This window comes from Nicotiana tomentosiformis, chromosome 1, assembly GCF_000390325.3.
Source record: "Nicotiana tomentosiformis chromosome 1, ASM39032v3, whole genome shotgun sequence".
NCBI lineage: Eukaryota > Viridiplantae > Streptophyta > Magnoliopsida > Solanales > Solanaceae > Nicotiana > Nicotiana tomentosiformis.
In genome coordinates, this window is record NC_090812.1 from 19,531,539 (window position 1) to 19,548,581 (window position 17,043).

At 35.9% G+C, this 17,043-nt stretch overlaps 1 protein-coding gene across 2 annotated transcripts; it reads left to right on the forward strand.

Annotated features, from left to right (window-relative positions):
- The first annotated feature begins 7,953 nt into the window (after positions 1 to 7,953).
- On the forward strand, positions 7,954 to 13,865 carry LOC104119516 (probable sodium/metabolite cotransporter BASS2, chloroplastic). 2 transcript variants are annotated; one of them, XM_009631037.4, is made up of 7 exons: positions 7,954 to 8,515; positions 9,651 to 9,791; positions 12,226 to 12,381; positions 12,504 to 12,625; positions 12,734 to 12,895; positions 12,981 to 13,041; positions 13,607 to 13,865. In XM_009631037.4, exons 1-7 carry the CDS (start codon positions 8,114 to 8,116, stop codon positions 13,793 to 13,795), a joined length of 1,233 nt encoding a protein of 410 aa, XP_009629332.1. In that variant the 5' UTR covers positions 7,954 to 8,113; the 3' UTR covers positions 13,796 to 13,865. The 2 variants fall into 2 exon arrangements, 1 of the variants encoding a protein (XP_009629332.1); XR_001973902.3 differs by having other exon boundaries at positions 7,984 to 8,515; positions 12,981 to 13,114; positions 13,607 to 13,741.
- The last annotated feature ends 3,178 nt before the right edge of the window (positions 13,866 to 17,043 follow it).

Genomic DNA, 17,043 nt, shown 5'->3' on the forward strand with positions numbered 1-17,043 from the left:
CTCTCTCTATATATATATTGCAAACTATATATATACATACAAATTTAATAACAAAATATTTAATATTGGAGTGAAAATAATGATAAGCAAAACTTAGAATGAAAATAAGAAAATTTTTTATACAGTCTACCCAACTTATTTGTGTGATGCATGAAAATTGACAATTAATTAAAAATGTGGTAGTCATATCGTTTTAGTGAAATTCAACAATATGTGAATAATTCAATAAGGCATTTGGGGAGTTTTATTGATGTAAGATTTCTTCATTTACCGAGTTAGTTAAATGGCATTCATCATTTTCTGGAATTAAATTTTTTTATTAATTATTTTTATAACTCAAATATATTCTTTGATAATATGTATGTGATCTTTAAAAGAATATGTGCAACGAAGACCCTTAATGACATATTGTTCGTCTTTTTATCCTTTAAATATAGAGTTCACGTCGAATAAAATAGTCATTTAATTAATTTTTAAAGTATTTTAGATATTGAATTCAACTAAAACTTTTATTTTTGAACTATTATATAGAAACCCTAATATTTAGGATATTAATATTAACAAAAAAAATTGCATGTATAATTTAATCTATATCTATATAATTTTATAAATCAGGGGCATATCAGTATGACGTGGCACATCTCCTGTGACAGGGTTTTCATTTATCTATTTTCTTACTTCTTTGTCTTTACAAACTAAGAAAAATAGTGAAAAAAACTGTTCCGTCTTTTAAAACTACTTTCGTTCGCAGCGTAGTCGCTTCAAAAGGCACGTCTCTTATTTGGTTTTTGACGTCCATCTAAAACAATACAGTGTTTATTCTTAAGATGATGGTAAAAATGATAATCTCTCTCTCGACTCATCGTCTGGTTTTCCATTTCTTCAGATAAGTCTCCTAAACGCTTCAACCAATTGATAGTACTAAGGATAAGTTACTATTCAATGCCATTGTTTGAATGGAATGGTGTTGCAGAAATGTATGTACGATTTTTTCCGCCGATCATCCATTGGGTTCATTTGGATGTGCTACTTTCTGATATTTTGGGCCATCAAGAATCCTTGCTCTATATTTTCATTGCAGACCAGTGGGCAGTGTTCTCTATGATTTATTTGGTAGTCCAAATGCTAATTTATCTACTGAATAAGGAAAATTCTCAACTTATTATTAACATTATAACTTGTGTGTTTTGATAAATATTGTTCCAACGACGTTTTCCATGTTGCTAACTATGCATATTAGAGTAATAAGATTGACAGGAATTGTGGTAAAATTGGGTTACTAAGTCCTACGGAAGTAGTATGATCAAATGTGGGCTTTCAAGGAGTAAATATCACTTTTGTGTCATTGGATGCCTTGGGTTCATTGCTTGATCACGCCCATGTTTTCCAGTTATGTCTTCTACGCCACAGTAAATCCCCTCTTTCTTTTTTAAAACCCAGCCTCTAATTATCATGTCCTTCCTCTTCTTTCTTGCACTTCTCCTCTTTTTTTTCTTTCTCCCAGTCTACTAAGGTAAATCTCCTCTTTCCGTTTTTGAATTGTTTTTGTTCTCTTTCATGTGTGGTTGGTGTATCGTGTAGTGTATCTCTATATTCCCTATTCTCGATTTTCTGCTTGATTTTAGGTTGTTGCAGCAATTAATCAACTTTGCATCTTTTAGTTATTATATTGCTCACTTTGTGAGAGTGAATTAATCTTGAATAGAATATAAAATAATTTCATTCTTACATGGGGTTCTTTGAAAATTAGATGATGAGGTCTAAGAAACAAATTAAAAGCTTTCTCGCTCTTCCAGGAGATGAAAGCAACAATATCGGTGAGTTTATTATTGTTCATGAATCATTTTACTAAATTTCCGTAGACTGAAGTCAAGATGTCTAATGACTCATCGTCTGTTATAATACATGATTTTTTCAATGGATAAAAAAGGTTATAGATCATGCACACCAAACTTTTTTTGAATAATTGTCACAATAAACTATTTATTTTACAATTAACAATATATTGCTGTACTTTTTAACTATTAACATTATATTTCTTTTTTCTGAAAGATGCAATACTAAATATTCTCAAGTTTTCATAGATGTGATGCATATAAAAAGCATACAAATACGGATTGAATATTTAAGAAATGAACAAGTATAATGGAGAAGCGAAATATATAAAGGAATTCTATTCTACCAGATAATTCATGCACAAAATTATTACAAATATATTTGGGCATGTACAATTACTATTTTATTGCATTAACGAATTTTGAATGACATTATTACAAAATAAATCGTTTTAAATGCCAGTTATTGTTAATGCCAAATAGCCAAAAAGGTGCTGATTTATATGTTTTGTATTTTCTTTTCTGTATTGATTTCATATATCTCATTCGTTTATTTTAAATATGAGAAACTAATTGTTAACTGAATATATATTCTCATTATATATATTATCTTCTCATTATATATATTTCTTTAACCATTGCGCGGAGCACGGACAAATTACTAGTTCCTAATATTTGAATTACTTTTCAGGAATTCAAATTTCTAGGTTTTAATGTCTCGCCACTAAGCATTAGATTTGGATTTAAGTCATTAAAGGGGGAAAAAAATAAAGAACTACTAATTTTTTTATTTTTGGACTAAAAGAACTACTACTATTTATTCTTCTTTCTATTTTTGGGTCCAATACTATTGATCATTCTAAAAGTGAATAAGCCAATATACAATACATATGACGGAATTAATTTATATTTATTAATAATCAAGAGCCTTTGAATAGGTAAAAAAGATGGTGAATTCATTAGTTATATGAAACATTCAGTTTAATAACAAGAACTCCAACTAAAGAAATAATTGCTCAATATCAGAAATCAAATCATTGATAAATAATGATGGACGACTATAATTACAAACTTATTAGCACTGAAATTGCACTAATAACGAACTCACAAAGTTTACTAGCAAAATTAATTTAGTTTAAGCGGTCTATTTTTGGTTGATGAAAATGTATTTTTTAATATTTGAAGGCATTAAAATTTATTTGATATAAGAGGGAGCAGCAGAAAAACAATTAGCTCCTTTTTTTCTCGTAATATATACCGTTAAGCATGTCATTACTAGAAAAGATAGTTGCCTCACTCCCAAAATTAAAATCCTATATCAAAATTATTCAAAGTCCCAAATCAAAAAATAAATTGGTATGGATGAGATAATATTTGTTACGACCCAATTTTTCCTCTGTTTGGTATCGTGATAGCACCTAGTTTTAGGGACTACGTAAGCCTAACATTAATTGAAATAACATTATTTAAATAACATCTAACAAGTTAATAGAAATCTCTTACAATTCCCAAAATCGGTAGTACAAGTCATAAGCTCTACAGAGTGTTTGCTAGAAAACTTCTAAATACAATTGTCCAGAAATAAGAATAAACAGTGCAAAACAAAAACTTGAAGGTGACTCCGAAGCCTGCGAACGCAGCGGCAGGTTTACCTTGAGTCTCCCCAGCAATAGTCCACACAGCTAACTAACGAACAAATACTTGGATCTACACAAAAAATGTGCAGAAGAGTAGCATGAGCACACCACAGCGGTGCTCAGTAAGTATCAAGACTAATCTCGGTGGAGTAGTGACGAGGAATAGTCAAGACACCCACTGGTCTAATAAACTAAACGGATACAAGTATATGAACAATAGGAGTATGATGTCTACATAAGGACTATGCAATATGGCTCACAATACAGTAATGGCATTAAGGAAGGAAACAACAAGTATCAGCGAAATATCATGAAAATGACACAGACGAAGTGAATGAAACACAACCCAAATCCGGAATCACAAATACAGCAAGGACAAGTAATAACTCAGCAACTACAACCGTTTTTACATCATATTTTAGCCAACAACTCCATGAGGTACCGAACCTCGGACAAATCACAACTCACGGGTCTCAATACCTGAACCCTAATACTTGGCATCATGTGCTCTCATAACACCTCATAACCGCACTGACGACTCACGTGCCAATAGAGTTATTCTCACATAGAAGGCAAGTAAACAAGGTTGAGCATCTATGCTCAACAAGATCAAGAACCTCTTATCCGATAAGAGTGCTTAACTACGTGTATGCTTGTGCAAGTGTCCTACCATAGTCCATATCAGCAAATAAGTATAAGAAAAAAGAATGGACATCACGTAGAATATTGTCTCACAGCTTTCACAAAATAAAGCTCACAAAGGTACGTATACCACTATACAAATATCAACAACAAGAATGCCCCCAGGCCACAAGTCATCACAAATTAATCTCTGACACAGCCCACCTTGTCTCGCCACGTGTGCAATAATAAAGTAAGTGTTCGCCTTGTCTCGCCACACGTGCATAACAATGTTCCCACCTTGTCTCCCACATGCGCAACCCCCACAAACATAGTTGTTCGTGCAACCCCAGAACAACAACCGCATATATATATATATATATATATATATATATATATATATATATATATCCTGCCTTGTCATGCCGCATGTGCAAATATCAATAGTAACAATAGCACGGCAGAAATCTCGTGCAACCCCATAACAACAACCGCACGACAGAAACCTCGTGCATCACAATAATAACAACCGCAATATATATATATATATATATATATATATATATATATATATATATATATATATATATATATATATATATATATATATACCCGCCTTGTCATGCCGCATGTGCAAATATCAATAGTAACAATAGCACGGCAGAAACCTCGTGCAACCCCATAACAACAAATATATATATATATATATATATATATATATATATATATATATATCCTGCCTTGTCACGCCGTATGTGCAAATATCAATAGTAACAATAGCACGGCAGAAATCTCGTGCAACCCCATAACAACAACCGCACGGCAGAAACCTCGTGCATCACAATAATAACAACCGTACGGCAGAAACCTCGTGCATCACCACAACAAGTACAACAACAATGGTAATAATACAAAGTACGACAAGTAAATCAACTCAAGAACTTTTAAATCACAAGAAACGGTAGAACCAATTCACAAGGAATAACCACAGTAAAGAATGTTAGGCGTAAAGAGAACAGCTCAACAAGGGAAAACTAATGTGTAGCAACGATCCCACAATATGTATTTCAACAACAGGGAAGCTAACACGAGTCAAATAATTCCAAATAAAATAAGTCGACTAAAATATAGGATATCTAAACTTCATTTAAGGTTGAAAAATTACGAAATGTATTCAACAATTCAATTCAGGATAAGAAGCGTAAAGATAATCATAACCTTAATTAAGACTGAACAATTATAGGATAAGATAATAATGATTCCAAATAAAGATAAGCAGATATAAAAAGATAGCATGGCAATAAAAAAGGTAAAATCTTCAGTTAAGTCAAATAAGAGTGAATCCTGAAGCAATTAATTCAAATTAAAGCATGTAGAGGTGAAACTAGTAAATAGGAACTTAATCATATCAAGAACAACTTCATACTCAGTGAATATAAGGACCTAGGCACCCTAAAAGGCCAACTTTCCACAAATAAGTTCGAGTACACATTCGTCACCTCGCGTACATGGACTGCAATCAACATAGAAGACTCAAATCCTAAGGGGGTAGTTCCCCCACACGAAGTTAGGCAAGATACTTACCTCGAACCAAGCTCAATTAATCCGTAAGAATGCCCTTTTCTCAATTATCCGACTCTGAATGGCCCAAATCTAGCCAAATACAATTGCATATCATGAATACAACCATAATAGACTCATCTAATTAATAAAATTAATACTTTAACAAAAATCCCGAAATCCGCCCTAAAAAAGTCGACTTGGGCTCACGTCTCAGATTCGGGTAAAAATCACAAAATACGAACACCCATTCACTCACGAGTCTAACCATATAAGAATTACTCAAATCCGACCACAAATCCTCTTTCAAAACTCGAAATCTTTATTGAAGAAGTTCTTCCAATTTTTCCCAATTTCAACCCCAAAAATCCGAAATTAAAGAGGAAATTAATGATAGATTAGTGGAATATAACCAAAATAGAGTATAGAATTATTACCCAATTGATATCTCTGAAACTCCCTCAAAATCTCGTCCAAATCCGAGCTTCCAACTCAAATTTTTGATAAAATGGCAACACCCCCATTTTTTGGAAACGATATAAGTCTGCCTAGGTCTTTAAACATCGCGAACGCGGAGAAAGGCTTGCGTTCGCGAAGAAGAAAAATGAAGGCTGCCATAAGACCCTTCGCGAACGTGAGAAAAGGGACGCGAACGCGAAGCACAAAGGACAGGAACCTACGCGAACGCGAAGAATAAATGATCACCAGCGCTTGGGACCTAGTTCCTACTATGCGAACGCGGAAGGAAGGATGCGAACGCGAAGAAGGAAAAAGGCAAACCTTCGCGAACGCGAGAGCTTGAACGTGAATGCCTAGGAAGAAATATTTGGCGGGCCAGCAGAACACTACGCGAACGCAAAAGGCACTTTGCGATCGCGAAGAAGAACATCAGATAACAGAAAACAACAGTTCAAAATAGGAGGAAATGACCCGTGGCCTATCCGAAACACACCTGAGGCCCTCGAGACCCCGTCTAAACACACAAACAAGTTCCATAACCTAACACGGATTTGCTCGAGGTCTCAAATCACATTAAACAACGTCGAAACTACGAATCACACCATGAATCGAACTTATAAACTTTCAAATCTTCCAATTTCTAAAACACGTGACGAAACCTATCAAATCAACCTGGAATATCGTCAAATTTTGCAGGCAAGTCTCAAATAACATAACGGAGTTGTTCCAACTCTCGGAATCGCATTCCGACCCCGATATAAAAAATTCCACTTCGGGTCCAAATCTCTAAAAATTTGACTTTCGTCATTTCAAGCCTAAATCAGCTACAGACCTCAGATTCACAGTTTGGACACGCTCCTAAGTCCAAAATCACCCAACGGAGCTAACAGAACCGACGTAACTCCATTCCGGAGTCGTCTTCACACAGTTCCGACTATGGTCAAAATCTTAAGACTTAAACTTCCATTTTAGGGACCAAGTGTCCCAAATCACTCCGAATCATCCGGTAACTAAATTCAACCACGCACGTAAGTCCATACATATAATACGAAGCTGCTCAGGGCCTTATGCCGCCGGACGGAACTTACATTCTAAAAACGACCAGCCGGGTCGTTACAATATTAATATAATTTATTAAAATTTTATACTCATAAAATTAAATAGAATAATATAAATATTTGTAGGCATCTAATATGAATCCTAATTATTACAAAGTACTAACAATTTTAAGTTTGACATTTTACTTAAACATATCGAGGGATTTATATTTTTACACTCTAATAAAGTGGTAAAAAATTAAATTTTAGAATTTATAATAATGCCATGTTGGTCAATCTTTATCTGTTGAAAATAAATTTTATATTGATAAAAATTTATAATTTAATAATCTTTATAATATTTAGAACTTTAAAATTAATTAAAATTTTCTAAATGAAATATCATATCATTCTTTTGTCCTTTGAACTTAGAATATTTATTTGATGAAAATATTGTTATAGTTAAACATTAAAAACTAGGAATGAACTAACACTAAGAATTTGAATCAAGAAAAATTATTTCCTCTAATGTTGAGAATAAATGATTAAGTTTTGAACTAATTTAACAAAATAAGTGTTTGAATCAACTTATTGGTTAAAGAATCAAATTCCAACTCTTTTATAAATTCATCATATAATTAATTACAAAATTTTTAATGTACATAAATTTATTTCCAGAAGAATAACGTTGAATATGAAAGAAATAAAAAAATAGAGCAGAATTAATTTATTTCCATAAATGGAGCATTGACAATCAATTAGTACAACTTATATAAGCTTAGCCAAAGTATAACTAGTCAAACTATTCTCATAAGTGGAATAAGTACAGCGACATCGAAAGTTCTCAGGTATATGCCTGATCAAGTTACTAATAGTATCAATATCACAATAATCTAACATCAACTTCCAAATTCAATAAAGCTCGGAACTTTTCTTACGTCAGAAGTGTTTTCAATTCACAGCTATGGCGATATCTCTTTGCTTCACTCCACTCACTTCCAACCCAAAACACCATCCAAGAATCCCCCTTTATAAACCCATCAACCCCATTACTCTAACAAGTCCAAAGATTCTAAGCCCAAATCTTAAGACAATAATTAAATGTGTTCCTGAAAATTCTCAGAATCTTGCTGTGATTTCAGCAAAACCCAGATGGGAAAATTGGTTGTTAACTGCAGCCAACCTTTTCCCTGTCTATGTAACGGTTGGTGGGATTGTTGCCTGCTTAAAGCCATCAACTTTTTCATGGTTTGTGAATTCTGGCCCTACTTCATATAGTTTGGCTCTTTGGTTTATTATGCTTGCAATGGGTCTTACATTGGAGGTCAAAGAGTTAATCAACTTGTTGTTGCAAAGGCCTCTTTCTGTGAGTACACTCTTGTTTTAGTGTTTCACTCCATTTACTCACTTGTGAATTTTATTACCCACTTCTTTAATTAGTTGTAGAGTGTGACTCGTTTTTGCTTTCTTTTGGTTCTTGATATAAATGTCCTAGTGAATTTTACGAATTCTTACAATCTTGATTGAAGCCTCACCCTGTGAAACACTTTTTGTTAGATGCCACATTTTGCTTGTCGTGGATTTTCCTTAATGAGTTATAAGTGGGTTTACTTTAGGTCCGATATTTGCTAGAAGTCTTTTACGCTTGTTAGAGATTTTCTATATGCCGATAGAAAATGTAGAGAACTTCTAGCGCTGGAGAAACTGAAATTTTCATAGTATTGGACTGAGACGGGCTTAAATGGAATGGCATGGATAGAGAGGATAGACGAATCCAACTTACTTAGGAATGAGGCGCTGTGTTGTTGTTTATGAGCTACAAGTATAATTTAATCTAATTCAGAAAATTTTGTTATCTTCTTTATGAATGCTATCACGGGGCAGGTCATAATTTGTGCTAATTACTCACAGATTCGTTTTGTTCTCTAATTTTTTCAAAAGAGTTTTTACCACAAATGGGGCCTGGGGCCTGGGAAGGATAGTGTGTACGCGGATAGACCCTTGGCTCAGGAGCCACTTCATTAAAATTCAATTAATAGGATGGGTCACATGTGAGTTAATCACTACTAATATAACTTTCCGTTTTCCCCCTATTTGGAACAACTCTCATGTTAACATGTTTTCGAGTGAATAATAGTTGGCAATGTGATAGTACCAACTTGGAATGTATGACTACAATTACGTGGTACTCGCACTTTGTAACATTTAATTTAAGTTTTCAAACAAAGAAATATAGACATATCCACTTGGTCTGATATTTGGACTACAAATATGTGGCATTCACACCTTAGAACATTCAAATTAAGCTTTCAAAGAAAGAACTTTAGACATTTCCGCTTGGTCCATCATTTGGTTTAAGGACATGGTGCCTGGTGATTTCTTGATTTAATGAAGAGAACAAGTACTTTAATTTTGTTTCTTAAACTTTAATCAGACTATATCTTTGCATATAGGGAAATTTCTATAGGCTGAAACTCTTTGGTTTTTCCTCATATTTCTAGATTCTATTTGGTTGTGCTGCTCAATATACAATTATGCCAGCCTTGGGAATGATTCTCAGCAAAATTTTGGGTCTCTCTCCTTCAATTTCAGTTGGTCTAATATTGCTTGCTTGTAGCCCTGGAGGTACAGCGTCCAACGTGGTAAGGTGACTTTCTTCTGTAATTTTCTCCTTAATGGATCTAACAAGTCAAGCTTAACTTCCGAATGAACATGTTTAGGTTGTAGATGTCCAGTCGTTGCATATATGCAACGTTTCAGTAATGATGTGAATCCACAGTATGTTTGCTATTCTTTATGGTTTTCTCCACTGAGTTTTAAGTTGCATCTTTTGGTGTTTTTGTGGTCCCAAGTTATATGTCATTTACGGTCTTCATTTTTAGATTTCAAAATCATTTCATTGTTCTGCTTTTGATAAATTTTGGCCGACTTGTTCTGTTGAGACTTGAGAACTATTTCCCTTATTAATAATTAAGGGAACTCACCTCCTAATCCATTGCATTGTATGAATATACAATTAAGAATTGACATTGAGAATTAGAGCTAAAGGTAGATTTCATTTCAAATTGTTATGTGCAGTTTAAAACTGTATCACAAGAAATCCAATAAGGTTTGATAAATCAGGGAAGAATCCAGTGAGCTGAGAGCTACGACCACGAGAAGTCGTCAATAACTTCAAAAATAGAATATATTTCTCTGATACTTGTCTACCTTCCTTGACTTTATTTACCTTCAGGTTGGCTAATCTGATCGGATGGTGATGAACTTTTTCTGAAATGCTCCAATTTATCACTCATTAAGGCTGCCTTGTACCAGCAGCATCTTCATTTGGAAAAGGAAATCTTTTAAAGTTGACCATTTTCCTTCTTTTCCTTTGTCTCAAACTTCTTACATGAGTTTCTAGTTTTATAGCTTATGTTACCCAATAATTGGATCTAGACCACCACCACCACCAACAACCCAGTAGAATCCCACCAGTGGGGTCTGGGGAGGGTAGAGCGTATGTAGACCTTACCCATAGGGGTAGAGAGGCTGTTTCCGGGAGACCCTCGGTTCAGAGACAATAGATCCAAAACAACAACAGAAACTAGAGAAATCGTATCAGCAACGTGAGAGACAACAAATAAATGGAAGAGCAATAACACAAATACTATGCAAAAGTGTGAAACACAAAATAAACCGCTAGCAGTCCTAGACAAAACACTATCGGACTAGCCGGTACAAAGAGGAAAAATGCTCGACTATCCCTTAACCTACAACCTAATGCTCGACCTCCACACCTTCCTATCAACAGCCATGTCCTCGGAAATCTGGAGTCGCGCCATGTCCTGCCTGATCACCTCGCGCCAATACTTCTTAGGCTGCCCTCTACCTCTTCTCGTACCTGCCAAAGCCAACCGCTTACACCTCCTAACCGGGGCATCTAGGCTTCTCCTCCGCACGTGCCCGAACCATCTAAGCCTCGCTTTCCGCATCTTGTCGTCCATCGGAGCCACTCCCACCCTCTCCCGAATATCTTCATTCCTAATCTTATCCAGCCTAGTGTGCCCGCTCAACATCCTTATTTCTGCTACTTTCATCTTCTGGATATGTGAATTCTTGACTGGCCAACACTCAGCCCCATACAACATGGCCGGTCTACCCACCGCTCTATAGAACTTAACTTTAAGTTTCGGTGGCACATTCTTGTCACACAGGACTCCAGTCGCGAACCTCCATTTCATCCACCCCACCCCAATACGGTGCGTAACATCTCCGTCGATCTCCCCATCTCCCGACTCCCTGGATAGTTCACTGCTGTGCATAATTGTAATTGAAAAATGGTTCTTGATGGCCAAAGTTGATTTATTATGTGCATCGATGTGCTTATCTTGACTTACAACCTGCTGCGCTACTATATGCAGTGACGAATTATCTTTTATACTGCACCCGCATATAGTTCAGTGATGTAGTGCTGATGTTAGCTACTAATACTATTTTCAGTTGTCTTGTTGATTATACTCTATGATTGGACGTTGCATCTCTCCACTTTATTTTAGAAAATCAAAATTTTATTTTGAATTCTTGATGCTCGGTTAGTGTGAATTCTGTTTTAGCACTAAGAAGGAAGCCTGGAGCAAAGAAGGGGTAACTACCATGAGAGTTGAAGATATTGTTGTCTTTCTTTATACATTTTAGAGTGACATGTCACGAGGTATGGTATCATGAGGAGCAAATAGTCGTCTATATATGTTGAAAACAATCCCTTAAAATCACATTATCATGCTTTACGAAAAGGTGTCAATTCTCACACCACACATTTAGCAAGCATGCAAAATTGGTTAGTTCTCTGTATCCTTTCCTTGTGACAAGAAGTCCACTTCTGTTACGATGTTTCCTGTCTGCCACTTTCTTTCTTCTGATTGGAACATAAGCGTTTAACAAACTCATTTTTTAGGCATCGGGGGAGAACTTTGCTTTTTATTGAATGCACGCTCTTGTAGTATGATATTAACTAATTGATATCATGAATATATATTGGCTTAGACCATAAAGTTCACTACAAACTTTCCTTTTTGCTTCCCAATTGTGTTACAGGTAACCTTAATTGCACAAGGAGATGTTCCTTTATCAATTGTGATGACAGCATGCACCACAATTGGTGCAGTGCTTCTCACTCCCTCCTTGACGAAGATTCTAGCAGGAACTTATGTTCCTGTGGATGCTCTTAAGCTTTCCATCAGCACGCTTCAGGTTATGTCACTTCACTTTGTTCTGTAAATATATTGATACTTTTGATTCATCAAATTACCTATATGGAGTTTATGTTCCCTGATTTTAATAATTTATTTTTTCTTGTATTGCTTCATTTTTAGGTTGTGGTTGCTCCACTTCTTGTAGGTTCTTATATGCAGCACAAATTTCCGAAGGCGGTGAAACTTTTTACACCTTTTGCTCCCCTTCTAGCAGTCTTAGCTACTTCTCTTGTTGCTTCCAGGTTTAGTTGTTGATTCTGAATCATTTCCTCTGTGGTGATTGTTCACTTAACTGTCCTTTCCTGCTTCATTCCTTTCTCATTTTATTTTTTGTTTCCTTTTTTGCTCAGTATATTCTCCGAAAATGTTGGGCGTCTGAGATCTTCTGTGGTTGGCATATCATTCTCTTCCAATTTGCCTCTGCTCAATCGTGCTCAGAATGTGCTAACTAGTGAATTTGGGCTTGTTGTGGTCTCTGTAGCATTGCTTCATTTTGCTGGTTTCTTTGTTGGGTAAGATTATCCTTATTTCGTTGTTACACTCTATTGTCCTGATTTAGCATCCATGCAATATGTCATCTGATGAGATCTTCATCAGGTATCTGTCTGCTGCTTTGGCTGGTTTTGGTGAACCTCAAAGACGGGCTGTATCCATTGAGGTACGTTCCTGATTGGCTTAAGACACGTAGGCTTACTGCTTGGGTAAATTCTAGCCAAGCATGGAAAGATCACGTTGGTAACAAGTTTCTATTTTGTTCTTAGTAGCCCAAGACATTTTCTAATCAGTGTCTGTTTTTTATCACTTCTGAATGACCCATATTTCTCATGGATGACACGAATTTACCTATTAAATGGGGGAGGAGAAGAGAACCTACTGACCTTCAGCTCCTTCGGGAGGATGACTATATTCTCGGATATGTTTCCCGCTTTCATTAGTTCTAATTACTTGTGTTCAGATATTCCTTTTGTTGCAAAAACATTTTACTCAACGGATAGGAAGATCGCCTCATTATACTATTTCCCTTGCTACAACTTTGTACAAATTCAACTGAATTCGGGAAAGTTAGATAATTATTTCAAATCTTGTGAAACTTAAGTCATCTTCAACTAATGGTCAGTCGCAGCCAAATTGAGCCTTAATCAGAAAAGGAGCTTCTCCCTCTCTATCCCTTCTCAATAATAAATGCAGCCAATGATGTTCAACTTTCTGTACTTTTCTTGCAGGTGGGCATGCAAAATTCCGCCTTGGCTGTGGTTTTAGCAACCTCCCATTTTTCTTCACCGGCAGTTGCACTACCTGCTGCAACTTCAGCTATTGTAATGAATTTAATGGGTAGTTGTTTAGGTTTCTTTTGGAGATGTATCAGCCCTACTCAACCAAGGAGTAGTCTTGAAGTAGCTGATAAATCATGAATATTCATGTTGAACCATAGTTATCTGTTTCTCCTATTAGTATAACTATCAAAAAGAATTGTTTTCGCCATTCTCTGAGTTCATTTTGGAGGCCCTAACAAGGTTGAAAACTCATCAAGTCCTTGTAGCTGATCTAACTATTGGCTTTACAACCCAGGTATACAATTACAAACCTTCATAAAGCGCCTAGGAATTACACATATGAACTTCCACTATCCACAGACTCCCTACCAAAGCTGATTATTTTATCAACTGGATTCCTGTTCTTCTCCAATACTTGAAGATTACTTTTGTGAGAAAGTGGTGATCGGGGAAAGTACCGGAAGAAGGTGAAAGCATGTCTAAAAGACAGTCCGGTACACTAAGCTCATGTTAATGTCTGGATCTAGGGCAGAACGGACCATATTGGGGCTATTGTGCACAGCCGTACCTTGCATTCATGCAAGAGGTTGTTTCTTAGCTTGAACCCTGACCTCATATGGTCAGACGACAGCTACTCTTACTGTTGTTTCAAGAGTGAAAGCATGTCTACTGCCTAAAAATACACAATAGAGAGTTTGTGAAGGTGTAGGTAGAACGACTTTTACTCCCATTAACCAAGATCCGCTAGTTATATATATCTAACGAGCTTGATCTAAGTCAATGCAAAAGAAAGCTAGAAATGTTAAAAATGAGTGTGCATTTCTGAATAGAAGGTTGCCAAGGAGCAGCAAATGAGATTGGTTGGCCTGAAATTTTTACTACACTACAACATATTAGACCTTTAACCACACTTGAAAAACTATCAAAAAATGTGGCCTTTATCTTATCCGAGGTGGCTTAAACAAGTGTACTCTTTTCCCTAAGGCAACTTTCATGAGGTAAAGGATACACTTTCGAAAAAGCAGTCTTTTCGTTCGCCAAAGATCCAATTTTCATTAGCTTATGATTTTTTTTTTTGAGAATGTGAAGAGGTTCCTCAATCTTGCTTCCAAGAACAAGCAACCAATCTTAGCAGGACTGTTTCATGGCAATGTTCGACAGATTGGACAATAAGGTGTCTGTATCAACCATGAATCAATGCATTTGACATGGAAACTGTGGTTGCAATTTGTCAGCAACCTGCAGTTTTCTCCTGTCTTGAATCTTTCTAAACACAGCACATTCTGAGGTATCTTCTTGTTTGTATCTGTCTCTTGTTGGGAAACGTGCAAGGCTAATAGAAGGAAAAAAATATTTGAAAGAGAAAAACAATAAATTGTACAAGACGAGAAGATTTACGGCAATTTTTGCCTACTCCACGGCCACACAAAGAATAACTCTTTATTAATTGAAGAGGGAAAGAAGAAGTTGAGCGATGATATGTAAATAAAAAATGCAAACCCCTTTTATAGGCATTTGAATGCCCTGCCGGCGTAAGCGCTTACATCATAGGAATGCCGATGTAAGCGCTTACATCATACAAATGTCGATATAAGCGCTTACATCATAAGTTCATCTCTTTTTTACTTTTTTTTTGTCTACTTTTCTTTCTTTCACATACAACAACAAGTTTGCTACTATCAATCCCCCCTCAAACCTATGTTACATCAAGAAAGAAATTAAAAAAAGATTTTCTATTCTCTGGTGGCGCCTTCACGCTATCAGTCTTGAAGGCTAACTGAGGCAGTGTACATCCTCAGTTTGTCCACACCGACAACTTTGGTCAACATGTCTGACAGGTTCTTTGATCCTGGTATCTTTTGCAGGAAAAGAGTTTCTTCACTTATCAACTCTTGGATATGATGATACCTCAACTGGATATGCTTCGATCTTGCATGAAACACTAGATTCTTGGCAAGATGAATTGCACTCTGGCTATCACTGAAAAGCTCACAATTGTCCTGCTCTTTACCTAGCTCTTTAAGAAAATTCTTGAGCCAAATCATCTATTTTTCAGCTTCTGAGGTTGCCATGTACTCTACTTCAGTGGTAGATAGAGCAACACTTTTTTAAAGTCTGGACATCCAGCTAACAGCAGTACCACCTAAGGTGAACATGTAGCCGGTAGTGCTTTTTCGACTATCGAGATCGCTGCCTAAATTTGCATCAGCAAAACCTTGTAAGATAATATTGTTGCTTTTAAAACAAAGTGTCATACCTGAGGTGCCTTTGAGATATCGCAATATCTATTTTACACCTTCCCAATGCTCCTTTCCTGGATCTGACATGTATCTACTGACAACTCCAACTGCATGGGCTATGTCAGGTGTAGTGCAAACCATAATATACATCAAACTTCCTACTGCTGAAGCATATGGAACTTTGGATATGTACTTCCATCCTTAATCTATCTTAGGTGATTGGTCCTTCGACAAATTAAGATGGCTTCCGAGTGGAGTGCTTCTGGTCTTTGCATCATGAAGACTGAACCTGCTTAGTACCTTATGTATGTACTTTTCTTGAGACAATTTTAATGTTCCTTCAGACATGTTTCTGCTAATCCCCATCCCAGGCATTTGCTTAGCTGGTCCTAAGTCTTTCATTTCAAACTCCTTCGCCAGTTGTTGCTTAACCCTGTTGATCTCATTTATGCTAGATCTTGCAATTAGCATATCATCAACGTACAACAGTAAAATGATATAGGATTTATCAAGATTTTTGATATAACAACAATGGTTCATCTCACATCGTGTGAAACCATTATTATGCATGAATCCATCAAATTTCTTGTACCATTGTCGGGTTTCTTGTTTCAAACCATACAAACTCTTCTTCAACTTACACATAAGGTTTTTCTTACTAGAAACTTGAAAACCTTTAGGTTGCTTCATTTAGATGTCTTCTTCAAGGTCACTATGCAAGAAAGCAGTTTTAACATCTAGCTACTCCAAATGCAATTTTTTTGCAGCTACGATACTTAGCACCAACCTGATAGTAGTTAATTTGACTACATGAAAGAAGATCTCAGTTTAGTCAATCTCTTCCTTCTGCTGAAAGCCTTTTACTACTAATCGTGCTTTGTATCTCTTCTTACCATCATGCTCTTCCTTGACCCTGTACACCCACTTGTTTTGCAATGCCTTCTTTCCTTTTGGTAACTCTGTAAGTATCCATGTTTTATTCTTTTGAAGAGAATTCATCTCTTCTTTCATGGCTAACTTCCACTTATCAGATCTTATCACTTGCATTGCTTCAACAAAATGCTCTAGCTCTCCAGCATCAGTTAGAAGTAAATAGTGGAGAGAGAGAGAGTTAACCTATCTGGAGCATTTATGACTCTTTTAGAT